The sequence below is a fragment of the Narcine bancroftii genome, chromosome 2, assembly GCF_036971445.1.
Source record: "Narcine bancroftii isolate sNarBan1 chromosome 2, sNarBan1.hap1, whole genome shotgun sequence".
NCBI classification, from domain to species: Eukaryota; Metazoa; Chordata; class Chondrichthyes; order Torpediniformes; family Narcinidae; genus Narcine; species Narcine bancroftii.
The window spans coordinates 65,949,702-65,977,391 of NC_091470.1; the positions used below are offsets into that span (position 1 = coordinate 65,949,702).

A 27,690-nucleotide genomic window follows, 5' to 3' on the forward strand; every position below is an offset into this window, starting at 1 on the left:
TTTTATAGAATTCTATTGGGAATCCATCCTCTCCTGGTGTTTTATTATTTGGTAGTTTTTTTTATTATCTCTTGTATTTCTACTATTTCAAATGGTTCTGTTAATTTATTTTGTTCCTCTATTTGTAATTTTGGTAGTTCAATTTTAGTTAAAAATTCATCTATTTTGTCTTCTTTCCCTTCGTTTTCAGTTTGGTATAATTGTTCATAGAATTCTCTGAAATTTTCATTAATCTCCGTTGGATTATATGTGATTTGTTTGTCTTTTTTCCTTGATGCCAATACCATTCTCTTAGTTTGTTCTGTCTTAAGTTGCCATGCTAGAATTTTGTGCGTTTTTTCTCCTAGTTCATAATATTTGTTTTGTCTTCATTATGTTCTTCTCCACCTTATATGTTTGTAGTGTTTCATATTTTATTTTTTTATCTGCCAATTCTCTTCATTTAGTTGTGTCTTCCTTCATTGCTAATTCTTTTTCTATATTTACTATTTCCCTTTCCAACTGCTCTGTTTCCTGATTGTAGTCCTTCATCTTGGTTACATAACTTATTATTTGCCCTCTGATGAACGCTTTCATTGCGTCCCATAGTATAAACTTATCTTTCACTAATTCCGTATTTATTTCAAAGTACATTTTAATTTGTCTTTCAATTAATTCTCTAAAATCCTGCCTTTTAAGTAGCATGGAGTTTAATCTCCATCTATACATTCTTGGAGGGATGTCCTCTAACTCTATTGTGAATATCAAGGGTGAGTGGTCCAATAATATTCTAGCTTTATATTCTGTTTTTCTTACTCTGTCTTGCATACGAGCTGATAATAGGAATAGGTCTATTCTTGAGTATGTTTTATGTCTACCCGAATAATATGAATATTCCTTTTCCTTTGGGTGTTGTTTCCTCCATATATCCAAAAGTTGCATTTCTTGCATCGATTTAATTATAAATTTGGTTACTTTGTTCTTTCTGTTAATTTTTTTCCCAGTTTTATCCATGTTTGAATCCAAATTAAGGTTGAAATCCCCTCCTATTAGTATGTTCCCTTGCATGTCTGCTATCTTCAAAATAATATCTTGCATAAATTTTTGATCTTCTTCGTTAGGTGAATATACATTGAGTAAATTCCAAAATTCTGAATATATCTGACATTTTATCATTACATATCTCCCTGCTGAATTTATTATTTCCTCTTCTATTTTAATTGGTACATTTTTACTGATTAATATAGCTACTCCTCTAGCTTTTGAATTATATGACGCTGCTGTTACATGTCCTACCCAATCTCTCTTTAATTTCTTATGCTCCATTTCAGTTAAATGTGTTTCTTGCACGAATGCTATATCAATTTTTTCTTTTTTCAATAAATTTAGCAGTTTCTTCCTTTTGATTTGGTTATGTATTCCATTAATATTTAAAGTCATATAGTTCAATGTAGCCATTTCATACTTTATCTTCCCTTTCCATTTCCTCATCATCACTTTTCCTTCTTATCCATTTCTGCTTTCTTGTTTTGAACACTTTATAAGACAACATTTCTAAAACATTAAACATTTCCCTTATTCTCCTATCTAAAATTTCTTTAACCCCATTCTCCCCTCCCCCTCCTGAGTTGCCCTTTATCCCTTGTCGGGCAACCACATCTCCCCTCTCCATTTGGATTTGCGAATTCACTCGCAAGCGTCAACTGATTTTGCAGTGACCGTAACTCCTCCCACCCAGCCCCCCCAGAAAAGATTTCAATTTTCATATATAACAAAGGTCACTCTTTTAATTCCCTCCTTACTTCCTCTGTTCCCTTTCATTCCCTTATTAATTCTTATCTATACTCTATATATTTTCCTCTAAATACAGACACACTCATGTACACACATATATACATACACACATATATATATATATATATACCCATATACACACATACATATAGTTCGTGGTCATTTTTACTCTCGTTACATGTCTTCATCTCTCTGCCTGTTTTGTAGTTGTTCTATAAATTTTCGTGCCTCCTCCGGATCCGAGAATAGTCTGTTTTGCTGCCCTGGAATAACTTTTTAAGTACCGCTGGGAACTTTAACATAAATTTATATCCTTTTTTCCATAGGATCGTTTTTGCTGTATTAAACTCCTTTCTCTTCTTCAGGAGTTCAAAACTTATGTCTGGATAGAAAAAAAATTTTTGACCTTTGTATTCCAGTGGCTTTTTGTCTTCTATTATTTTCTTCATTGCTTTCTCCAATATATTTTCTCTTGTTGTATATCTTAAGAATTTTACTAAAATGGATCTTGGTTTTTGCTGTGGCTGTGGTTTCGGGGCTAATGTCCTATGTGCCCTTTCTATTTCCATTTCTTCCTGTAATTCTGGTCTTCCTAGGACCCTGGGGATCCAATCTTTTATAAATTCTCTCATATTCTTGCCTTCTTCATCTTCCTTAAGGCCCACTATCTTTATATTATTTCTTCTATTATAGTTTTCCATTATATCTATCTTCTGAGCTAACAGCTCTTGTGCCTCTTTAACTTTTTTATTAGATTCTTCTAATTTCTCTTTTAAGTCCTCTACTTCCATTTCTACGATTGTTTCTCGTTCTTCCACATTATCCACTCTTTTTCCTATATCTGACATGACCATCTCTATTCTATTCATTTTTTCTTTGCACTTTTAATTCTTCTATTTATTTCATTAAATTCTTGTAATTGCCATTCTTTTACTGATTCCATATATTCTTTAAAAAAAAATATATCCATTGTCTTGCCTTTCCCTTCTTCTTCCATTTCTCTATGTTCTTCTTCTTCTTCTTCCTCTGGGTTGGTCATCTGTTGTTTCCTTGTTTTCTTTTTACTCTCTTCTTTCTTGTTCTCGTTGTTTTCTGTGTTCTCTTCCTGTTGCTGTGTTGCAGCTGTCATCCTCAGCTGTGGAGATCAACTCCTCAGCTGGTCCCCCCTCCCGTCAGTGTGTTTTTTTTTTCATGCGCATCGCGCAGGCATGACTCCTTGTGCATGCGCGGTTGCGCACTTTTACTCGGCTCCGCGAGCCATTTTTGTAGTCCCGAGCTCGGAACTTCCACTGACCTTAGGGAGCGGGCTTCTCTCTCTGCGGCGGGCCTCCTGGACAGGTAAGGCCTTCACCTTCTTCTTCCGACGTTCTTTCTTCTTCCCGTTGCTTTCGACTTTTCTCTCTTCGCTGCCATTTTCTTCCCACCTTTACTTTTACTTTGTTTTAATTTTTGTTCTTGTACCCTTGTGTTTTGTGTATTTTTTTTAAACTTTTCCGGAGAGGGCTGGAGTTCCCTGACCGGCCACTACTCCATCACGTGACTCCTCCCTAGCTAAGGTGGTGATTGTTGTTAAAACATTGTGATAGTACAGATCTATCACCAAAGATATAGTGTATATAGTTACAGTATCTAGACTGTGCTTACAGCGATTGGCTGAGAGCTAAGCCACACCTACTGTCTGGGCCTTAAAGGGTTGTGTCCCTAGCCAGGTCGGATCATTCTGGACTGGTCGGCCACCTATGAAGAGCTCCTGTCTTTTGCTAATAAAAGCCTTGGTTTGGATCAACAAGTCTTTGATTCTTTCCGGGAGCTCTACAAACATATAAATAGATAAGCATTGCAATAATACAATGGGAGGGAAGCAAGGGATTAAAAAGCAAACATGGGGCAGAGTAGCAAAGGAAGGTGGTGATTAAAATGCAAATACAGGAGCAGGAGCACTGCAGGAGTTCAGCAGTGTCCCACTGAGAGGTCTTGAATAGTCCATCTGCAGTGATCACAAAGATGGCCTCATTTGTGGGGGTGGTGGGGGGGGAGGGGAACTGAAGAAGAAGAGTTAGTGATCAGCCGTTGGAACACATGGGGGGTTGGAATTTTGTAGACAGAAGCCTGTGTTGGAGAGTTTTCAACTCCCTCTTGTACAGCTTGCTGGTGTGGTGGCAAGAGATGTCAGTTTCACCCGGGAATGCAACCCACCGAGTGTTCCCCAGGCCCTGATCAATATTGGGCAGATTACGAGGCTGCTGTACCCATACCCGACCAGATTCCTCAGGCTCGGGAGGATAAATCTCATTTAATTTGGGCAGTAGTGGTGTGGCCAGATGTCTGGAGAGGGGAGAGCTCCCCTGCACTGTCGGATGTTTATTGAACTGGTCAACCGCCTCGTGCAGTACACTGAGCTACCCCTTAACTGAATGGTCGGGTGTCAGCATGCAAATTTACTTTTGAGGAGGATTGTGGATGGTAAGGGATGTGTAGCAGCCACACAATGCTGGCCTCTGTGGCCCAGTTTTGAGTCTTTGCCCTAGTAAAATGTGTGCCCTGATCAGACTGAACCTCCCATGGTGTTCCATAGATGGAGGAGAGGTATTTCAGTCCACGGATGGTACTATCCTGGTTTGCCCACAACCAGGACCCCAGAGTAGGTGTCCACCATTGTCAGGACATATGCTTTCTTTTTCTGGCGTGGGAGAGGGCCGATGTAGTCTATTTCCCAGATTTGGTCTTCCCTCAGGCCACGCCAAATATGCACCGGTGTCCCAGTTGGCCAGCTCCGGGGTTTGACCTGCTGGCAAGTGGGGCAGTTGTCTACTGCTGTCCGTGCCTGGTCCTGGGTGAGGGCAACCCCTAAGCGTTGGACCCTAAGTGGCTGCTTTTGCGGTTGGCCCAGGTGGCCAGAATGTCAGTCCATGGTTGTATTGGAGGTGTAAGCTGCGCAAATTTGGATGGCCCTGTCCACCATAGCATTGTGGGTGGCTTCCACCGTGTGCTCATTTGTGAGGGTGTCCACATGATAGGCAGTGATGGTGCATTGGCCAGCCTGTTCCCAGATGAACTTCCAATGTTGCTGCCCCCAAAGAGGGTGGTTGTGAATTTCCCAGCCAATTTCATACCACTGGAACATCCAGATCATCATTCCATTACCCACGGCCCAGGAGTCGGAGTAAATATGCACCGGGTCTGTGCTAAGGTGATGGTGGCCAATTCGGTGAGTTGGCTGGAACCCCCCCCCCCCCAGCCCTTCTATAAATGCGGTCGTACCTGTTGCCGGCTGTAGGGCTGCTGCTTGCCAGAGTTGACTGCCGTTTTTCCAATGGCTGGAGCCATCAGTGAACCAGGCACGTTGTTTGTCCTGGTCCAAGAGGGAATCGAAGGGCCAACCCCAGGCTACTGGAGAAGTGGTACCTGGGGGAAGCTCAGGCAGTGATTCCTGACTAGCAGGGAGGGACATCACTTGCTCATGGAGTCTGCTAACTCCTTTGGCCTTGGTTGCGCCCAGTCAGCAATGTATCAGCACCATTTTACAGTGGAGGAGAACTGTGCGCGCCCCCTTCTCTAAGTAGCATCGGCAGACTTTACTCAGTGCATGATAGGAAGGTGAGGCTGGAGGATGTCTGCCTCTTTAGTCGTCTGGTGCTCGGTGGCAAGCAGGGCTAAATACCATGCCAGGAGCTGGCACTCAAAGTGGGTGTAGCAGGCAGCAGGTTGAGGCAAGGACTTGGTCCAAAAGCCGAGTGGAACTCTGCAGCCAATTATTTTCTGCAAAAGGCTCCACTCGTCTATGCTGGTGGTGGTAGAGTCCTGGAGTTCAAAAGGGACTCCGGTCTGGCGGGGGGGCGAGGGGAGTGCCTGTTCAACAGCCTGCCCTGCTATGTCGAAAGCAAGCTGCAGTTCAGGCCCCCAGTGGAAGGTGGCCTTCTTCCTGGACATTGCATACAGTGGGCACAGCAGCATAGTAAGGTGGGGAATGTGCTGACACCAGTAACCCAGAAGGCTGATGAAACTTTGTGTTTCAGTGCTGAGAATTTTATTTTTTGCAGTCTCCAGATGTCTCTCTGTCCTGAGTGCCACTGGGTACCCAGGAAGAGGACAGACTGACTGGAACCTTCTCCTGGTTGATGGCCCAGCCCCGGTCCGGAGGCCCGAAATGCGGGAGTTGAGGGCCTGTCCCAACATCTCCTCAGTGGGACATCGTCGATCTAGTGGGACTCAGTGATATCAGGAGAGAGGTTGATATTTTGAAGGTCATGGGCTTTGAAGCCGTGACAGAGGGTGGGACTGTGGATGTACCCTGTGGTCGGTGGGAAATGGTGTTTTGCCTGCCACTCCAAGGGAAGGTGAACTGGTCCTGGGAGTCGGGACTTGGGGGAATGGAGAAGAAGAGATTGGTGAGGTCAAGTACAGCGTAACAGGGCTGTTTGTTCTTGTTGCGATGTCCACCACTAGAGTGACCATGTTGGAAACAGTAGAGGCGAGAGGTGGGGTGACCTTATTTAATTTGCAGTAGTTGATGGTCATCCACGATGTGCCGTTTTTCTTCCAAATAGCTGCTGAAGGGGGAGACCGCAGGTCTTATTACCCCTTCATGGAGGAGGGCACCGATCATCCATGTGATCTCATCATTATCTCCCAGTACTAGGGGGTACGGACTGCGTTTGGGAGTGGGGGGGAGGGAAGACAAGAGGAGTCCACCTGGCTGCCCTAACCACAATGGTGTCCCAGGTGACCCCAAAGGTAAATTTACCTTTACTAGTTTTTAGTGACCAGCCCTTGAGCACATACATGCTGAGAATGCACTCAGGGAAGGCTGACACTAAATCCAGGATGGGGCGGGAAGGGTCATTTCCGATGAAGAGGTGAATGGTGACCTCTCTAGTAGATGGTGTGGAACCACCTAGTCCCTCTATCTTAACTTTGGGTCCACTCCACCCCTTAGGATTCCTAAGGACAATGGTGTGTTCAGTGCCAATGTCAACTAGCCCCATCCAACATTGCATGTTCCCTTTTTCCCAGTGAACGGTCACCGGGATAAAATGGCTTGGGTCATCCAGGTGGGACAGGACCGCTGAATGGATATGCCAAGATCCCTGGCTTCCACTTGAATGGGGGGGGGGGCCTCACCATGGGATAGGGTTCTATTGCTCTTCCCCATCTCGGGGGCTGGGGTGGGCATTTTGGTTGCAGGAGGGGCAGAGGTTTGATTGTTGGGATGCATTGTGGGTGATGGAGGTTTCTTTGTTTATTTTCCATAGAGTTCATACCACATGGTGAACAGGGAGGAAGTAGATGCTCTGTTTAAGAGAGAATGCTCTATGTCCACCCACAGCAGGGTGCGGAACAGTTACTTCTTGACATTGCCCTCCGGTTGTCTCCCGGGCTTGGTTTCCCAGGCTTCACCCTTCCTGGGCTCCCCTGGTCAGGTCTCCACACAATGGACCTACACGGGGGTTCCCTTGGCAAGCGCTCTCCACTCCAGATATTCCAAACCCTGTAACAAAATATTGGCTTCATGGATGGTTCTACCATTCGCCATTCCCATCAGGGTCAATATCACCCCCTTAAGATCCAGGTGGCCAGCAAGGGCATCCTCGGGGGAGTTACCGTCAGGAATCCCATAGTACAGGCTGGTAACCAGGGCCCATTCCTGGATCAATCCCGTACCCTCGCAGATGATGTGCCACTGCGGTCGGGTCGATAGATTCCACTCCAGCAATGTGGGGAACTTGGGTCACAGCACCGCCACAATGCGGTCTCAGAGAGTACTTCCTTCTACTATTTCCTGTGGGTGCACTCGCAGGGAGTTGTTTAACGTGATGAGCATGGACAGACTCCCCAGGGTGCTGACCTCCAGATGGGAGAGGCAGACATGGGGAGCCTCCTCGTCCCATAATCGGAGTAGCCAGCAGCTAAATACTCGCCCGCCTGCTAGTGGTACTGGTGCGCCAGTGCAGTCAACTCCTTAGTGGAGTACTCCCGCTTGATGACCTTGCACCAGCCCCAAGCCCACCCAGTTGAACCCTCACCCTGATTGGGACTCTCCCCATTGGGAGAAACTGGTAGGTGTCCTCGTGGTGGGTCTGTGACCGCATGGTCACTGACCGGGCTTGAACGGTCTCCGGAACTTGGGGAGAGGGACCCACATAGTTGAACTCAGTCTCCACAGGGTCATCATTGTCCATCCAAATGTCTCCATCCATGGTCCATGAATCAACCTCCTTGCCACCCATCACCAAGGCCCTGACCTTGACTGGGTCGACCGGCTTCTGTGTTCACACTGAGCACAAAAAAAATATGGCTCCATTAGATATTTTCACACTACTGCAAGCCAGCTTCCAAAGAAAAGGAGATGGGATGCTTATCAGATCAATGTCAGTGTCAACTGTGATGTGAAACATACATGCCCAGATGTTTCACTGTTGTGCACTCAAAATCAATTTGAATTTCCCACATTTTCATTATGGGCTGAAGGCATTATAACGGCATCATCAGCCCTTCCCCTTTTGACCCGACTGTCATGATAATGAATATGCATGATATATATTAACCTGACCGGAAGTCAGATGGTATGCACTGGAGGTGGAAGGTGCAGGATGATGAAATAAGGGAAGCAGAAAAATAAAGACACTGAGATGTTCAACTGGTAAAGCATGTGGTGATAGTGTTATTAATTTCACATTTTGGGCCACAAATGTGACACCGACAAGACGGGTGTACCATTTTAGATTGGTCATGGAGTGCTACTCTCCACCACTGGCAGAAGGTGGAGAAAATCCAGCTTTCAAGCTCTGTGTAAAAGGGCCTACAGTGTTTGTAGACTTTTATGTTTCACACCATATATTCTGACCATGATTAATGTTCCTGAAAAGCATTATGTGGTCTGTGCAAATTAGTTGTTTCTTCTGTGACCGACATCAATCACGTGAAGCAGAGTGAAGGTTAAATGCAGGCTTTAATAGAGTGATATTTACAGCTAGGTCTTGCCTCTGTGCAAGCCCAGGTCAGAAGGAGGAGCATGAGCTCCAATCGACTTTATATACAGGGTTGTCAGGTGGTGGCTCCTAGTGACCTAGTGGTGTAATGGTGTAACATCTTTAAAGGTTTATTATACTAATTTCTGATGCATTGAAAGTTTAGTTTTTGCTTTATTTAATTTGTGTCTACTGAAGCTCTCAGCTATCTCTGTGTTTATTTTCTATTCATTTGATGATTCTACCACTAGTGCAATAGCTGAAAGGCAGGATCTTCACTAAATACCAAATCATTGACCCTGGAATTTGATGTGACTGAAACTGAAAAGAAGAGATACTATAATAATGAGCAGGTGAAAGACTTTGAGGGGAAAGCATTGGTATAAGAAATAACAATGTGAAACAAAAGGACAATGGTTTGATGGTGAATGTTATATTTAATTGATGCATTGGATGGACAGTTGGAGTGAGGGAGATGTTAGAAATGGACTAGTATGTCCTGTTAAATCATTAACAGTGGCTTGCAGGAGGTTCTAGTATATTTTTGAAGAAGTTATGAAGGGACATTTACAAAAGAGAACCTATGGCTAATTTATTGTTTCCGATCAGAAGATGTGAGAGAAAAATTCAAACTTTGCAGTGAAAGCCAATGCAGCATAAAATGTGTTTTCCCCAGTGGCTGAGCATTCAATATCATACTTATTTATTTTGATACTTTATATGATGACGACAATAAGTTTAATTTAAATAACATCAAGTAAAATAATATTGTTGCATCACGTTTGTGGGTTTGTGGTCAGAGAAAGATCTTGAGGAGTGTCTTAAAGAAGGAAAGAAACATCAGTTTTTGGGAGAGGGTTTCAGAGTTTGGTATCTTCACCTGAAGAGACAGTCACCAGTGATAATGCTGTTAAATCTGTGAATAAATGAAAGATCATTGAGTTGAAGGAGATTATAGAGTAAGGAAAGATTTTAAGGCAAGGCTGAGAATTGTGAAATTTAGACATTCCTTGAAGCCATAGTTGGTCAGTATCCATACTGACAGTGGAAAGATTAATAATTTTGAGTGTCATAGCCAGTACATTTTAGTCCATCTGACCAGCTGATGACATTTATTTCCTAGCTATCACAGCTGAAAGAGGTCTACGATGAACTCTGTCCCTTATTATCCATTGATTTTGTGTCAACTCTACCCCAAGAACTGGTGGAAAGAATATTTTCATATTTGTCTGGAGAAGACCTTCTCAGAATGGCATGCTGTAACAAATCTTGGAGGGAATGTACAAACACTGATATTCTGTGGTAACTACAAATTTTTTCAGTGTCTTAGTGTTATGTGTTCATTATGTGTTGAAATCATTTCCACAAAAATGTGAATAAAAATATTATACTCCACATTGGTAGCCAAAGGGACAGTTAAATATGGATTGCAACATTGGAGATTGGGTTGGATATGAGCTATCCTTTTGTGCAGTAAGACTCCAATAGTCCATGACATTTATTTAGGAGATTGATTGTGCCAGACAAGCAGATTTTCTGAACCTCTGGATGTTACTTCTATTGATGTCTAAACAGTTTTTAATTTCACTTTTTTAAAAACATGTTACGTAACATTAAAATAAATTAACGAGTGGAAGTAGCAGAGTCCAAGCACACTTGACCTTGGTCTGTCCATTCACCTACCCATGTTCCTGAACCTTGGTGTTCTAGACCCCAACCCTGTGGCGGTTACATTTTTTTTGCTAATTTGTCACATGTAATTCTAATCTATTTTATTATCTTGATCAGGCAACCATTATGTGCTCTGAAAAACTGGCTTAACTTTGGCACTGATAAGCAACTCTTCACAGATGGTCCGTATTGTTACAGATCCACAGGTAATATTCAACACCAAATATTAGCTGGCTGGTACATTTGTCAAATTCCACTTCGACATTTCTTTTTAAAACATAGATGCAGTTAAATTATTTAATTTTATGTGAAGAATGTTTTATCACAACAAAAAGAAAATTGCTGCATTAAATATTGTTGAATATTAATGAACTTCTAAATATGAATTGTAATTAAGAATTTACTTCAGAACCTCAGCAGATAATGCTAAATGACAATTAATACAAAACTAAATGAAATGGAAATTAATATTCAGAATAGCTTTGATTAAATTCTGAAAAGATTATTGATTTAAAATGAGCACATCATTCCTGATTATTTGTAATCAGTGGCACTAGTACTATTGAATAAGATATAAACAATTTATTAGAAATTAATCTTCAGCTTCTAGTGCTAAATAACCATTAAAGTATTAATTGTCCATTCTACGCCCAAGCTGACATTACGTCCTATTGCAGTTAACAATCTGTATCTCAAGAGGGGAGCACAATAGACCCCAATGTATGTTTGGAACTAGTAGTCAAAGAGGTAATTCTTCCCTTATATTAAGAATATTCTTGTCTTTTGATCTACCATTTTGAATTAATCTACCAACTATACACCCACGACTGTGTGGCCGGGCACAATTCCAATACTACCTACAAATTTGCCAATGACACCATAGTTTTCGGCAGAATCACAAACGGCTATGAGGAAACGTACAGGAGGGAGATAGATTAGCTCATTGAGCGGTATCTCACCGCCAACCGTGTACTCAACATTAACAAAACCAAGGAGATGATTGTGGATTTCAGGAGGAAGTCAGGAGAACATAAACAAGTCCTCACGAACCAAGGCTCAGTAGCGGAGACAGTCAAGAACTTTATATTCCTGGGTGTCACCATCTCCAATGATCTGCCCTGGAGCATCCACTTTGATGGAATCACAAAGAAGGCTCAGCAGTGGCTTTTCTTTGTGAGGTACGCTGAAGACTCTCGAAAACCTCTACAGATGTACCATGGAGAACATTCCAGGAGGTTTTGTCACTCTCTGGTATGCAAGGTGCCAATGCTCAGGACAAGAAAACTCCAAAGAGTTGTTAACTCGGCCTGTGACATCATGAGCACCAGACTTCACTCCATTGAGGCGGTGTCTTAAGAAAACAGCCTCTATCCTCAAAGACCCCCACCACCCAGGCCATGCCCTCGTCACTCTGCTACCATTGGGAAAAGGGTATAGGATCCTGAAGACGAGCCACTGGAGGAACTTTCAGCATCCATAAAAAAGTAAAGATATATTGCTGACGTTTTGGGCTTGAGCCTGAAAAGTTGGCAATTTATCTTTGCTTTTTATGGATGCTGAAAGACCAACTGACATTTTGGTATGTTTTACTACAATCACAGTGTCTGCAGATGTTTGTGTTTCACTCCTGAAGATGAACACTCAGCAGCACAAGGACAGCTTCTTCCCTGCTGCTCTCAAGTTCCTGAATGATCAGTGAACCAAAATCACTACCTTCCTTCGACTTTTCTGTGGACTATTTTTATTTATTTTTGGAAGGTAGTTTATATGAATGTTTTCACAGTGACGCTGCATCGAAACAACTAATTTCATGACTTGTTCATGACAATAAATTCTAATTCTGATTCTGAAAATATCTTCATAGTTATATGTGATTATCCAAAACCATAAAAAGACTGAAGATTCTCTTTAGCCTTGCAAACTGTGCAACCTATTCAATGGTATTTACATTCTGCATCTGTATCTCTTTAATTTTAAACTGAATCTTTTTAAGTCTGCATGCTTTATGCAACCATAAAGTATTTATATTGCCATTTGACTTCATTTTCTGCATAAGGTTTTAAATTTTACAATGAAAATGAAAAGACCAAATATGGCAAATATCTTAAGAGCACTGGATTACCCCTTTGCTTCATGACCAACTAAGGGAATTGCTGCTGCATGAGATGAGTTAACCTCTGTAAGTACAATTACACATTTCTTGGAGACCCTATTTTAAAGGACATTTCCTGGACCCTTCATACTATTGCCACCATGAAGAAAGCACATCAGCACCTCCACTTTGTGGTGGAACACAATCCTATAGGCATGTCCTCACTGGGCTGGGCAGGCTGGCCTGACTTCTGTACCTGTCGCCCCTCCCCATAAGATCCCCAAATAAAGGTTGAGAGCCCTAGTCTCCTCCCTCATACCTGCCTTGGACGTGAGCCAGCAGCACATAGAGGCAAGCCTGTGTTTTCTGATTAGTAAAGCCTTTGACTGCCTGTTTCATGTCTGCGAGTGGTTGCGCTACAATTTATTAATCAGAAAATCCAGGCATGCCTCTACATGCTTCTGGCTCACGTCCAAAGCATACTATTTTGGAGGACATTTCCTGGATCCTTCATACCATTGCCACCATGAAGAAAGCACATCAGCACCTCCACTTCTTAAGGAGTTTACAGATGTTCAGTATATCTTTGATAATCTTGGAAAACTTCTAGGATGTGCAGTGGAAAGTGTGCTGATCAAGCTGCATCATAGCCTGGTATGGGGGCATCAATACCTCTGGGTGGAAAGCCCAACAAAAGGTAATGGCCATTGCCCAGTGCATCACTGGAAAAACTCTCCTCACTGTTGAGAACATCTACAGGGAGCACTGCCATCAGAAAGCAGCAGCACTCGTCAAAGATCCAGACCACCCAGGATATGTTCTGTTCTCATTGCTGCCATCAGCAGAGGTACTGATGCCACTAGACTCAAAACCCTAGGTTTATGACCTGCTGCTCCTCCTGAACAACAGATTCATTCAGAGACTCAGTTAAGAATTCTGACTTTGCTCATTAGTTATTACTGTGTAGCAGCCCGCGGCAACTGGCAAAGCATCGTGCGGGATGAAACACCTGTTTCCATAGGCCGCCGGCAGAGTGGTGAAATTGGCCAATCATCGCTGGTGGATCGCAGGGAGCCTAATTGGGACCTGGGCATCCAAGGTAACCAACTGGCAGCTGGCCAGCTCAATCCACACCCCGGTGGTGACGGAGCCGAGCTGACTATAAAAGGCAGAGATGCCACTGAACAAACTCGAATATACTCTGCTGGTGTGTATGACTTTCTTCTCCTGCAGATTTGAGCAATAGCCTTAGGGCTATACCAAGAGCTATAACCTAGCTGTAGCCATAGTGACCTCGCTACAGTGTCCAAATGGCACTTTGAGCCCAAAGATGGAAGAGCAACCTATGATCAATGCTGTAGTGTTGAAGTTGCCTGGCTTCTGAATGTCGTAACCACAGGTATGGTTCAAGCAAGCCAAGGTGCAGTTTGCCATTCGACAGATCTCCATCAATAACACGTGCTATTGCCACATGGTCAGCGCCCTCAATCAGGACACCGCAGCCCGCATCATCGACTTCCTTCAGCAGCCCCTGGAACAAGGAAAGTATATGGCCATCAAAGAACTCTTAACCTGCACTTTTGGACTCTCAAAGCGTGAGCGCTCTGCCCAACTGTTGCATATCAACGGTTTGGGGGACAGGACCCCTTCTGCCCTCATAAGCGACATGCTCACTCTCAACGATGCCCACACCTCCTGCCCGCTGATCCAGCAGATCTTCCTGGAGAGGCTGCTTGAGGACATCCAGCTGCACATCGCGGAGGAAGACTTTGATGACCCCAGGAGGGTGGCTTCCCAAGTAGACCTGCTACAGGCGGTGAAGAGGGATGCCTGTGGTTCGTTTGAACAGGTGACAGCACCGCGTCATCAGTGTCTGGCCAGGAAGACCACCAACTGATCGACTGACCACCCGAGCGCCACACCCCATCGGTGAGCAGTACTGTTTCTATCACCGATGGGATTCCGAGGCTAATTGATCATGCTCCCCCTACGTGTTCCAGGGAAATACCCAGGCTGGGCATCGTTAATGGCTACGATGGCTGCTACACATTTAAGACTCCCTGTCGGGCTGACGTTTCTTGGTGGACACTGGGGCGCAATACAGTGTCATTTCCCTGACCAGCCTGGAGGCCCACTGTGGCAAAGTGGGCTGGGAGCTCCAAGCGGCAAACGACTCCAACATCTGAACATTCAGCACCCGCACCACTCCCCTACGCTTCGGGGACAGACAATTCACTTGGAAGTTTACAATGGTAGCCGAACAACAACCATTACTAGGTCCAGATTTCCTACGGGCCAACTCACTCCTGGTGGATATCAAGGGATGCCAGCTGGTGCATGCCCGGATATTTCAGTCACTCTTACTCAAGAGCACTGAACTCACCAGCCCCCACATAAACTCAGTGAGTACTGCCAACAACGAATTTGCTTGGTCCTAACAGAATTCCCCTCCATCACCACGCCTCTCTTCCATTCAGCAGAATCCAAACATGGGATGAGGCACCAAAGTGTTACAGAGGACCCTACCCTCCATGCCAGGGTGCGGTATCTCCCCCCGAGAAACTCAATCTACCCAGGAACAAGTTCAAAAAGGTGGAGGAACTCGGCAATGTGTGATGCTCCGATAGTCCTTGGGCCTCCCCTCTCCACATTGTCCCCAAGGCAGCGGGTGGTTGGAGGGCATGTGGAGACTACTGCCTCCTCAATGAGACCACCAAACTGGACAGATATCCCATGCCCCATATCCAAGACTTCACCGCTAACCTGCAAGGGGCACAGATATTCTCAAAGGTGGACCTCATTGGGAGCTATCACTAGATCCTAGTATACCCCAAAGACATCCCAAAAACTGGCATCATAATCCCCTTTGGATTGTTTGAATTTCTCCGCATGCCTTTCAAGTTAAAAAACGTGGCTCAGACTTTCCAGAGGCTGATGGATGAAGTGGGCTGGGATCTGCATTTAGCCTTTGTCTACCTCAACGACATGTTAATCGCCAGCCACAACCACACCGAGCACACCACCCACTTAAAACAATTTTTCTCCAGGCTGATTGATTTCAGACTGACCATCAACCCACCCAAGTGCCATTTTGGCTGAGAGACTTTGACTTCTTGGGCCATTGTATCAACCAACATGGAGCTGGACTGTTACCCAATAAGGTGGATGCTATTTGCTCTTTCCCCATGCCATCAACAGTGAAGGGACTACAAGAGTTTACAGGTATGGTCAACTGCTTCATACCTGCAGCGACCTACATCATGAGCACACTCTTTCCCCTCATGGCAGGACCTAGTAAAAACATACAGTGGACATAGAAGGCGGCCGAGGCCTTCCAGGCCACCAAGAATGCCCTAGCCAAGGCCACCCTTCTCGTTAACCCGTGGACGGATGCCCTGACCACCCGAACTACGGACACCTCCAGCACAGCGGTCGAGGGTGTATTTGAGCAACTGGTTAATGGACAATGGCAACTGCTGGCCTTTTTCAGTAAACACCTCAGGCCACCAGAGCTCAAGTACAGTGCCTTTGAAAGAGAACTGTTAGCCTTATACCTGGCAATTTGTAACTTTCGTTACTTCCTGGAGGGCAGGAAGTTCAAAATTTACATGGACCACAAACCCCTTACCTTCGCCTTCAGTAAGGTGTCAGATCCCTGGACAGCCAGGCAACCACAGCACCTGTCCTACATTTCCGAACTTAAAACGGACATTGAACACATAGCCGGCAAATCCAATGTGGTAACCAACACCCTATCCCATCTGGTTATCTTAACGGTGCACAACCCTACCCCTGCATCGACTATGCAGCCCTGGCTGACGCACAGCAAGTAGACCCTGACATTCCGGTGTACCAGAGAGCACTCACCGGTTTACAACTGGAGGATATCCAGATCGCTCCCAGCCATCGCAAGCTGGTCTGTGACACCTGAATAGACAAACCTTGCCCTGTCATTCCGACTGCATGGAAGAGGCTGATTTTCAACTCGGACCACAACTTGGCTCACCCCGCCATCAGGACTACAGTCAAAATGGTGGCGAACAGGTATGTCTGGCATGACCTCCGCAAAAAAGCAGTCGGGAGAGGAGAGGAGAGAAGAGGACAGAGAAGAAACGAGTCGGGGGCAGGTAAGAAAACTTTTTAAAAAGTCTCTTACCGGGGCCTGCGGAGAGGAGTCGGCGTCGGAGGCGGCCATTGGTCGGACGGGCTTACAGGAGAGCGTGTAGGGGTTAATTGGTAAAAGGCCAATAAAGAGGGACAGCGAGCGAGTGGCCCAGCGAGCGAGTGGCCCAGCGAGCGAGTGGCCCAGCGAGCGAGTGGCCCAGCGAGCGAGTGGCCCAGCGAGCGAGTGGCCCAGCGAGCGAGAGGCCCAGCGAGCGAGTGGCCCAGCGAGCGAGTGGCCCAGCGAGCGAGAGGCCCAGCGAGCGAGTGGCCCAGCGAGCGAGTGGCCCAGCGAGCGAGTGGCCCAGCGAGCGAGTGGCCCAGCGAGCGAGTGGCCCAGCGAGCGAGTGGCCCAGCGAGCGAGTGGCCCAGCGAGCGAGTGGCCCAGCGAGCGAGTGGCCCAGCGAGCGAGTGGCCCAGCGAGCGAGTGGCCCAGCGAGCGAGTGGCCCAGCGAGCGAGTGGCCCAGCGAGCGAGTGGCCCAGCGAGCGAGTGGCCCAGCGAGCGAGTGGCCCGCTTTGGCGAAAGCAGGCGGAGCGAAAGGTTGGCTGTTTTTATTAGCACTTTCTAGGTGAGTGCACTGTACATTAAAAAGCTGAGCCATGCCTATGGGGTTAGTGCTCTGCTCAAGTTGCCAGATGTGGGAGCCATGGGTGACCTCCACCCTCCCAAATGACCATATCTGTGCCAGGTGCAAAGAGGTGGGGTTCCTTAGGGGCCGAGTTGATGAACTGGAGCTCCAGCTTGATGACCTTAGGCTCGCAAGAGAGAGTGAGGAGGTAAGCGACAGGACCTTAAATGTTCCCACAGGACATACCTGCAGGGGATGTAATGAGACACAAGCATTAAAAAATAAAATTAAAGAAATGGAGTTGCAGCTTGATGATCTGAGGCTTATCAGGGAGAGTGAAGAATTTATAGATACAACGCTCAGGGAAGTGCTTACCCCTGGATTGGGGGGGGTCAGGTAAGTGGACTACTGTCAGGGGAGGGGGGAAAGTTGCTAGCTCTGTGGTGAGTACCCCGGTGGCTACTGCTCTTAGCAACAAATATAGTGTATTGGATGTAGTTGGGGAAGATAACCTGCCAGAGGTGGCACCAAGGGAACCGGTGGTGCGGAAAGGAAGGAAGGGGAACAAGGTGGTCATTGGGGACTCCATCGTCAGGGGAACAGACAAAAGATTCTGCGAACCTGACAAGTGTTCCCGTATGGTGTGTGCCTCCCAGGAGCCAGGGTGCGAGACGTTTCGGATAGGGTTCAGAGTATCCTGGGGGGGGAAGGTGAACGGCCAGAAGTCCTGATACACGTGGGTACAAATGACGTGGATAAGATGAAAAAAGAGAACCTGAAGAGGGACTACCATGAGCTTGGAAGGAGGTTAAGAAGCAGAACCTCCAGGATTGTAATCTCGGGGCTGCTACCTGTGCTGTACATGGGTGGGGGCAAAAATAATAAAATCAGGAGGTTAAATGTGTGGCTGGAGGAATGGTGCAGAGTGCAGGGATTCAGGTTCATTGACCATTGGGATCTCTTCTGGGGAAGACAAGACCTCTACAGGAGGGATGGTTTACACCTGAATGCAATGGGGGCCAATATACTGGCAGTTAGGTTTAAAAATGCTGTCAGATTTGATTTAAACTAATTTGGCAGGGGGAAGGGAACAGGACTGATAGGGAAGCAGATAGGAGAGTGAATATAGGGGTGGTTCCGTTAGACGGTGAAACAATAAGGAAAAAGGGAACTAAAAAGAATAGGAGAGTAGGGGCAAGTGCATCGAGGACAAAGGTGGAGGGAGAAAGGAGATATGGTATCAAGGTATTGTGTATGAATGCACGGAGTGTAAGGAATAAAATGGATGAGCTTGAGGCACAAATGGCAATGGGAGGTTATGATATTGTCGGAGTAACGGAGACATGGCTGCAGGAAGGGCAGGATTGGGAATAAATGTTCCCGGGTACACGTCCTATAGAAAAGACAGAAAGTTAGGAAGAGGAGGTGGGGTAGCTCTGTTGGTAAGAAATGAAATTCAGGCGTTTGAAAGGAAAGACATTGAAACAGGTGGGGTAGAGTCTGTTTGGATAGAATTAAGAAATTGTAAAGGCATGAGGACCATAATGGGGGTCATTTACAGGCCTCCGAAAAGTAGCTTAGATATCAGTAGAAGTATAAATCAGGAATTAAGAGTGGCATGCCAAAGTGGTAACAATACAGTAGTTATGGGGGACTTTAACATGAAGGTGGACTGGGATAATCAGACGGGGGCAGGAGCACAAGAGACTGAGTTTATTGAATGTCTACGAGATACTTTCTTGGAGCAGCTAGTGGAGGAACCTACCAGGGGGAAGTCGATTCTGGACGGTGCTGTGCAGTGACGCAGAGTTAATAAGTGACCTCAATGTAGGGGAGCCATTAGGGAATAGTGACCATGGTATGGTTACTTTTGAGCTGCAATTCATAATCATAATCATAACAATTACAGCACGGAAACAGGCCATTAGGCCCTTCTAGTCCGCACCGAACCAAACACCCCTTTCTAATCCCACCTCCCTGCACAATGCCCATAACCATCCATATACCTGTCCAACCTTTTCTTAAATAATACAATTGACTCCGCCGCCACTATTTCTCCCGGAAGATCATTCCACACAGCTACCACTCTCTGAGTAAAGAAGTTCCCCCTCATGTTACCTCTAAACCTCTGCCCCTTAATTCTTAACTCATGTCCTCTTGTTTTAATCTTTCCTCCTCTTAACGGAAATAGTCTATCCACATCCACTCTGTCTATCCCTTTCATAATCTTAAATACTTCTATCAAATCCCCTCTCAACCTTCTACGCTCCAAAGAATAAAGACCCAATCTGTCCAATCTCTCCCCATACTCCAGATGCTTAAACCCAGGCAACATTCTGGTAAACCTTCTCTGCACTCTCTCCACTCTGTTTATATCCTTCCTATAATTAGGCGACCAGAACTGCACACAGAACTCCAAATTAGGCCGCACCAACGTCTTATACAATCTCAACATCACCTCCCAACTCCTATATTCCATGCAATGATTGATAAAGGCCAGCATACTAAAAGCCTTCTTCACCACCCTACTCACGTGAAAGGGAAAAAGAAAGGAAGTCGGAAGCATCTGTACTGCAGTTAAATAAAGGGGATTATGCAGCTATGAGGGAGGAGCTAGCCAAAATAAAATGGAAAGATACACTAGCTGGGAGGACAACTGGGGAAAAATGGCAGGTATTTTTGGACATTTTTCACAGGTTTCAGGACAAATTTATTCCAAATTGGAGGAGAGGCTCTAGGAGATGCAAATGGCAGCCGTGGCTAACTAATGAAATCAAGTGTAACATCAAATCCAAAGGGAGTAAGTATAGGATAGCGAAGCGGAGTGAGAAGTTAGAGGATTGGGAAACCTTCAAAGAGCATCAGAGGGTAACTAAGAAAGTCATAAGAGAGGGGAAAATGAAGTACGAGAGGAAATTAGCAAATAATATAATGGAGGATAGCAAAAGCTTTTTTAAATATGTGAAGAGGAAGAAATTGGTTCGGTCTAAAATTGGTCCTTTAAGAATGGAAAAGGGTGAAATTATTACCGGAAACAAGGAGATGGCTGAGGAATTTAACAAATACTTTGCAACTGTCTTCACCAAGGAGGGTATAGGTTATGGTCAGTTAGGGGGTAGTGGTTATGCGGTATCAAGAGACTTGTGGAACTTTCCTGGGGAAGTAGGGGATCTAATGGATATCCGGATCCAGAAACAGGAGGTTGTGAGTAAATTGTTGGGACTGAGGGCTGATAAATCCCCAGGGCCTGATGGGCTGCATCCCAGGGGGCTTAAAGAAGTTGCTATGGAAATTGTGGAAGCACTGGTCGACATTTTCCAAAGTTCCATAGATTCGGGGGAGGTCCCTGAGGATTGGAGAGTGGCTGATGTGGTGCCGATTTTTAAGAAGGGAGGGAGGGAGAAAACGGGAAATTATAGACCGGTCAGCCTGACGTCGGTGGTGGGGAAGATATTGGAGTCTATCATAAAAGGAGTAATAGCAGAACACTTAGGCAGAAATAATAGTATAAGGGCTAGTCAGCATGGATTCCTTAAGGGTAAGTCATGCTTGACTAACCTTCTGGAATTTTTCGAGGATGTGACAAAGAGGGTGGACTTGGGAGAGCCAGTGGATGTGGTGTATTTGGACTTCCAGAAGGCCTTTAATAAGGTACCGCACGGGAGACTAGTGGGCAAGATCAGGGAGCATGGTATTGGAGGTAAGGTGCTGACGTGGATAGGAAATTGGTTAAGAAATAGGAAACAAAGGGTTGAGGTAAGCCGGTCTTTTTCAGGATGGCAGGATGTGACGAGTGGAGTGCCGCAGGGATCGGTATTGGGTCCTCAGTTGTTTGTAATTTATGTAAATTATTTGGATGAGGGGATTATTAATAACTTGAGCAAATTTGCAGATGACACGAAACTGGGTGGCGGTGTGGGGTGTGAGGAGGATGTCAGGAAAATGCAGAGGGACTTGGACAGGTTGGGGGAGTGGGCTGCTGAATGGAAGATGACGTTCAATGTAAGCAAATGTGAGGTTATCCATTTTGGGGGCAATAATAGGAAAGCTGAGTATTATTTAAATGGAGACAAGCTAGGGAGTGGGGAGGAGCAAATGGATCTGGGAGTACTTGTTCACCGGTCACTGAAGACTAGCATGCAGGTTCAGAAAGCTGTGAAGAAGGCAATTGGCATGTTGGCTTTCATAAAGAGGGGATTGGAGTATAGGAACAGAGACGCCCTTCTGCAGTTGTACAGGGCCCTGGTGAGACCCCACCTGGAGTATTGCGTCCAGTTCTGGTCTCCAATTTTGAGGAAGGACATACTAGCTATAGAGGGTGCGCAGCGCAGATTTACAAGGTTAGTTCCAGGGATGGCGGGATTGACATATGCTGAAAGGCTAGAAAAACTGGACTTGTATCCGATGGAGTTTAGAAGGATGAGGGGGGACATGATTGAGGTATACAAAATTATCAAGGGGATAGACAGGGTGAAGTCGGATTACTTGTTCCCAATGATGGGGGAGACGAGGACTAGAGGGCATAGTTTAAGAATACAGGGTAGGCCCTTTAGGATGGAGATGAGAAAACATTTTTTTACCCAGAGAAGTTTGAATCTGTGGAATGCTCTGCCACAGAGGGTGGTAGAGGCAGATTCGCTGATTATGTTCAAAAGAGAGTTAGATAAGACTCTAGTGGCAAAGGAGTTAAGGGTTATGGGGATAAGGCTGGAAAGGGGTACTGATGGTAGTGATCAGCCATGATCTGTAAAATGGCGGTGCTGGCTCGACGGGCCGAAGGGCCTACTCCAGCTCTTATTGTCTATTGTCTATTGTCTGTGGGCCAGGACTTGTACTTAGTGCCAGTCATCCAAAATCAAGACTCATATCAAAGCTCCACCATAGATATTCGAGGCAGCACGTCACTGTTTCAGCCACGTGCACATTGACATTGTGGGGCCCCCTACCTGTATCCAGAGATGCACGTTACCTTTTCACAATGGTCGACCGAATGACCAGATGGCCAGAGGTGGTGCCACTATCACAGGCTTCCACAGAAGCATGCGCATGGGCTTTACTCAACACTTGGGTAGCGCGTTTCAGGATCCACGAAAACCTTACATTGGACAGGGGGGCCCAATTCACTTGCAGTCTGTGGACTGCCTTAGTGCATGCCCTAGGTACCCAACTTCACCACACCATGGTGTATCACGTTGAGGCCAACGGGTTGATGGAGAGGTTCCAAAGACACCTTAAGGCAGCCCTAATGGCATGGCTTACCAGACCTAACTGGGCTGACAAACTCCCTTGGGATCCTGTTAGGCATCCCCACTGTACCGAAGGAGGACCTCGAGGCATCCTCTGCCGAGTTAGTCTATGGCGCACACCTAGTTATACCGGGCGAATTTCTGACAGCTCCTGAGGACTTAGGGGAGACCCTGGTGACCACATTGTTCTGACTACGTGAGTGCCTAGGCACCCTGGCCCCCACTAAACCTAGACCCCACGGCCAACCCTGCACTTATATCCCAAAGAACCTTACTGACTGTAAATATGTGTTTGTTCGCTGCGGGGCTCACCGGCCACCTCTACAGTGGCCTATGAGGGGTCATACTGTGTCCTCAGACACACCAGCTCCACCTGTGTTTTGGACATTGGACATTTCACATTTGACTGGTTGAAATCGGCCTACTTGGACTTTGACCAGCCCATCAATCACCCGACCCCATGGCGCAGGGTGCCCTGATCACTAGTTCTGGGGGGGGGTGGTTCTTGTAGTGGCCCACTGCCCGCTCCTTGGGCCAACACAGGAAATGGCCGTTGAACATGGTGACTGCCAAAGAATCATGTGGACTGAAACGCCCATTTCAGAGCAGTGAAATTGGCCAATCACCGGCGGTGGATCGCAGAGGACCCAATCGAGACCCAGGCATCCGAGGTAACCAATCGACAGCTGGCCCACTCAAGTCATGCCCCAAGCTGACTATAAAAGGCAGAGCTGCCACTGAATAAACTCGGTGTCGAATACACCGAGTTTCTCCTCTCTTTCGAATTCGAGCTACAGCTTTAGGGCTATAATCCAGAGATATAACTCACCTGTAGACGTAGCGACCTCGCTACAACTGAATATTTATTTTCTGTACTTGCGCATTCAGTTTGTTGATGTTTTCTTTTGTTTACATTTCTTTTTTTATGTATTTTTTTTCTTCTTTGATACAGTTTACAGTTACTGGTCATTTGAAATACTACCCAACCTGCAAGAAAAAAGAATCTTAGGATTGTATGTGATGTCATACATGTATTCTCACAATACATTTAAACTTTAGACATTTAAGATGGAGGAAACCCTGGATGAATAACAAACTTATCACCTCCTTCTCTTTTCTATATTAGCATAGAAAGCAAATCCTTTTGGATATAATATTGTGTTCTACAATTTGGATCCAAAAAGAACTTTCACTGCATCAGAAATGTAATCAGATTATCACAAAGAAATGTTGTTATGAGCCCAAAGAACTAAAAGACTAGCAGCAACAGAAATTTATCTAGACAATTGCTACTTAAACAAAACTGGTTTTATTTCATCCCTAACGTCGAAGTACTCGAGATGGCAGAGGTCGACAGCATCGAGTCCACGCTGCTGAAGATCCAGCTGCGCTGGATGGGTCACGTCTCCAGAATGGAGGACCATCGCCTTCCCAAGATCCTGTTATATGGCGAGCTCTCCACTGGCCACCGTGACAGAGGTGCACCAAAGAAAAGGTACAAGGACTGCCTAAAGAAATCTCTTGGTGCCTGCCACATTGACCACCGCCAGTGGGCTGATAACGCCTCAAACCGTGCATTTTGGCGCCTCACAGTTTGGCGGGCAGCAACCTCCTTTGAAGAAGACCGCAGAGCCCACCTCACTGACAAAAGGCAAAGGAGGAAAAACCCAACACCCAACCCCAACCCACCAATTTTCCCCTGCAACCGCTGCAACCGTGTCTGCCTGTCCCGCATCGGACTTGTCAGCCACAAACGAGCCTGCAGCTGACGTGGTCTTTTTACCCCCTCCATAAATCTTCGTCCGCGAAGCCAAGCCAAAGAAAAAAAGACATAATAATAGTAATACTTAAACTTATCACTATTAACTTATCCTAACAGACCCCTTCTAATTCTAAATGCACATGTATGTAATGCTTATATGTTAAGGAATGTTCTTTTTAACTGTCCAGTCATTCATTTTTCACTTCTCCACTGATATCAGGCAATCTTCCATACTGTGCACAGAGTTGTACAGATATTATATTCATCAGGCTCTGGTGCTTTAACTTAAGTTGTTACCTCTCAGACAGCTCTTCGTTGGTTTCAGAGAGATATTCATTGTTCATTGGACACACAAACTGATCTTCAATCAGCAAGTTTCTTACCAAAGAAACTTGTCCCCTCTTGGGTTTTTTCAAAAGATAACATCTTCTTCCAGGTTACCACAAGGAGTTCTTTTTCCCCTATTCCAGGAAAAACACAATAACCAGCCACAACCTCTGCAATTGATTACAGAGATTTAGAATAGGCTGATATCAGAACTCAAAACCCATCTTGAAATGTGATCTTGCAAGTGGTCTGCCACCTTGCAGCCTTCCCTACAAACTGTTGCAGAATTCTCTGACAAACATTGATATTTTCTCTCTGTTTACAAAACCACGTGGCCACTCGGACAACAAACTTTAACCAGACATTTAAAAGTCTGGTGCCAGTTCAAAAGCAAAAGACTTCTTAGTTCTTGAAACATGCTGGTCCATTAATAACTACTTGTAAAACTCTCACGAGCACTTTCATTGTCTCTGCAAAGCAAGTGTAGACACAACGTCTACCGTTTGCATATCTCTTGCATGGCAAATGAGATGAAATGTGGCCTGTTAACTAAACTTCACAATTTTACCCTTTTAAGAAATATTTTTTGAAAATTTTATTTTCCAAGAACAGTATCACATCTGAAAAAACAATTTTTTACATATTTACACTTTCTTTTAGTGTACTTCACTTCTCAGATACAAACACTATATCAGCTTACCTACAATTTCCTTCCTCCCCCCTGTAGAGCTCGTCGAAAGAACCAAAGACTTGTTGATCCAAACCAAGGCTTTTATTAGCAAAAGACCGGAGCTCTTCACAGGTGGCCGACCAGTCCGGAATGATCCGACCTGGCTAGGGACACAGCCCTTTAAGGCCCAGGTAATGGGTGTGGCTTAGCTCTCAGCCAATCGCTATAAGCACAGTCTAGATACAGTAACTATATACACTACTATATACACTATGTACATTGGTGATAGATATGTACTATCACACCCCCCCAAAACTTTGAAAAGTAAACAATAACTAAAGTGAGCAACATAAAAATTGTAAAAAGGAAAAGAAACTTCAGCATACCACCATTCTCTCTAATCTACCTCCGTTCCTTGAGGTTCTTCACTTCTGTTATCTTTTTTGTATTTTGTTAGCTTTTTAGAACTATGAGCTGTTATTATACCTGTGCACCAAAGTGCTCTAGATAAGGCAAAAGTATCATACTTATTTCTTAAATTATATGTTATTTTCTCCATGGTCATGCAATTATGAATCTCCGTGGTCCATCGAGTGATGAGCAGGGGGGAGTTGGACTTCCAGGTAATTGCAATGTATTTTTTTACTACTGACAGGACAATATCTATAAATTTAATTTGGAATTTAGTTAATGATCTGCCCATATCCTCTAGGTTTCCCAATAAATACAGCTCCAGATTCACAGGAAGTGTGTTCCCGTAATCCTAGTTAATATATTAGATAATTCCATCCAAAAGAGACTCACCTTCCAACAGGTCCATGTGGAGTATATAAAAGTACCAATTTCTAGCACACACCTGGAGCACATTTCCAATATCTTTCATTTTCCTTTATGTAATTTTTGTGGTCTGGATATAATTGGTGTAAGAAATTATATTGTACCAATCGTAGTCTGGTGTTGATCACTAGTGTTACACTTTCCCTACATAGATCTGACCAACACTCTTCATCGATCATTGTTCCCAAGTCTGACTCTTACCTCTCCCTCAATTTTTACAGACCAAGCTTTGGGCTCTCACTTTGAATTACAAAGTACATTCTGGATATAAATTTGGGAGCACTTCCCAGTCAAAGTAGGCCTTCTACCTTGTTCCCTTCAAGTGGAGTGATGGTAGGGCCCCATTTTCCCCTCAGGAAGGATCTTAACTGTAAAAAATAATGAAATGTTCCATTAGGTAAATCATATTTATCCTTCAGTTGTTCGAAGGACTTCAGCTATCTATTTTCATAACAGTCCTCAATAGTTCAGATCCCCTGTTGGTGCCAAATATCCAGAATTTTGTTACCTAAATTCATAGGCATCTGTTTGTTGCATATTAAGGGTGCTTTTGGCAATATTACAATCTCTATACTGATGCAATCATTAATTTCCTTGCAGATTTTTACCAGATGTTTTAGGATGGGGTTAACCGTTCTTTTATTTATTAATTTGGTATTTGTTTTGTAAATAATATCTTTTGCCACTCCCTCCCCCATGTTATGTAATCCGATGTTAACCCATTTTGGTGATTCACCTTTTTAAAATAAAGATGCAAGGAACCTTGACTGGGCTGCTGAGTAATATTTATTTTATAATTTTATTATCTTATTCCTTAACAATATGTTTTTACTACAAACAAATACATAGCACAAGAATGGGATTATATACCTGCATACAGCATACTGTTTAAAAATCTGCAATTGTATTAAGAACACAAAAATAATACCAGTCACAAAGATCAAACATTTTTATTTTCAAGCTTGTAATCTGTATGACAAGCTGCTTGTGACACGCATCCTTTTGGTTTACAAGAAAATGTTGTTTTCTATTAATTACATTGTCTTCTAGCTGCAATTTGATAATCTTAGAATATTACTAGCAGTCCAACGGTTAATCACTTTGTCAGGACTGATCTAGAGTGATAAGCTATGCAATATTTGATTACTTGATCTGTTTTTATATTCTTATCCCCTCATTTTTCAGGTCTCACATCTCCCAGATACAACAGACCAAAGTTTTCTGATCATACTTCATTGTCTCCAACGTGCCGATGGAAGGAGATTTACATTAGGGCTTGCCACCTGAATCAAAACTGGACATTAGGCAGATATACAGTTTTACCTTTGCTTCGAGGCCATCAAGGAAGAGTGGATTGTCTTGACTGTGATGGTGAGTGATAATCAGCAAGACCAGAGAATATGGAGGGAATTGCAATGTTTATTTTCTTTCGTTTGGAGAGTGACCACAGTCTACTACCAGACCCTGAGGGGTTGGGCCCCCATGCTCCACAGATGCGCAGTTTAAAGAGAAAATGTGGTTGTAACGTTTGGAAGAGAAGTTATTGAATTGACATGTCAGTGAACATATGAATCAAGTATACTTTTGGAAAAAATTGTTTCACAGGCACTGGA

At 44.6% G+C, this 27,690-nt stretch overlaps 1 protein-coding gene across 5 annotated transcripts in view; it reads left to right on the forward strand.

The window, feature by feature from the left end:
• The window catches only part of LOC138753656 (F-box/WD repeat-containing protein 7-like), a 76,943-nt gene that overhangs the window by 13,180 nt on the left and 36,073 nt on the right, over positions 1-27,690 (forward strand). For 3 of the 5 annotated variants that reach the window (XR_011351335.1, XM_069916904.1, XM_069916905.1), the window contains exons 2-4: positions 9,865-10,043; positions 10,530-10,618; positions 27,263-27,448. Coding sequence is in view for 4 of the 5 variants with exons in the window: in XM_069916904.1 (XP_069773005.1) it covers positions 9,865-10,043; positions 10,530-10,618; positions 27,263-27,448 (454 nt within the window). In the remaining variant the exon portion in view is untranslated. Of the gene's footprint in view, positions 1-9,864; positions 10,044-10,529; positions 10,619-25,444; positions 25,864-27,262; positions 27,449-27,690 lie in introns of those variants that run through there. The other 2 variants (XM_069916906.1, XM_069916907.1) reach the window with 2 other exon arrangements.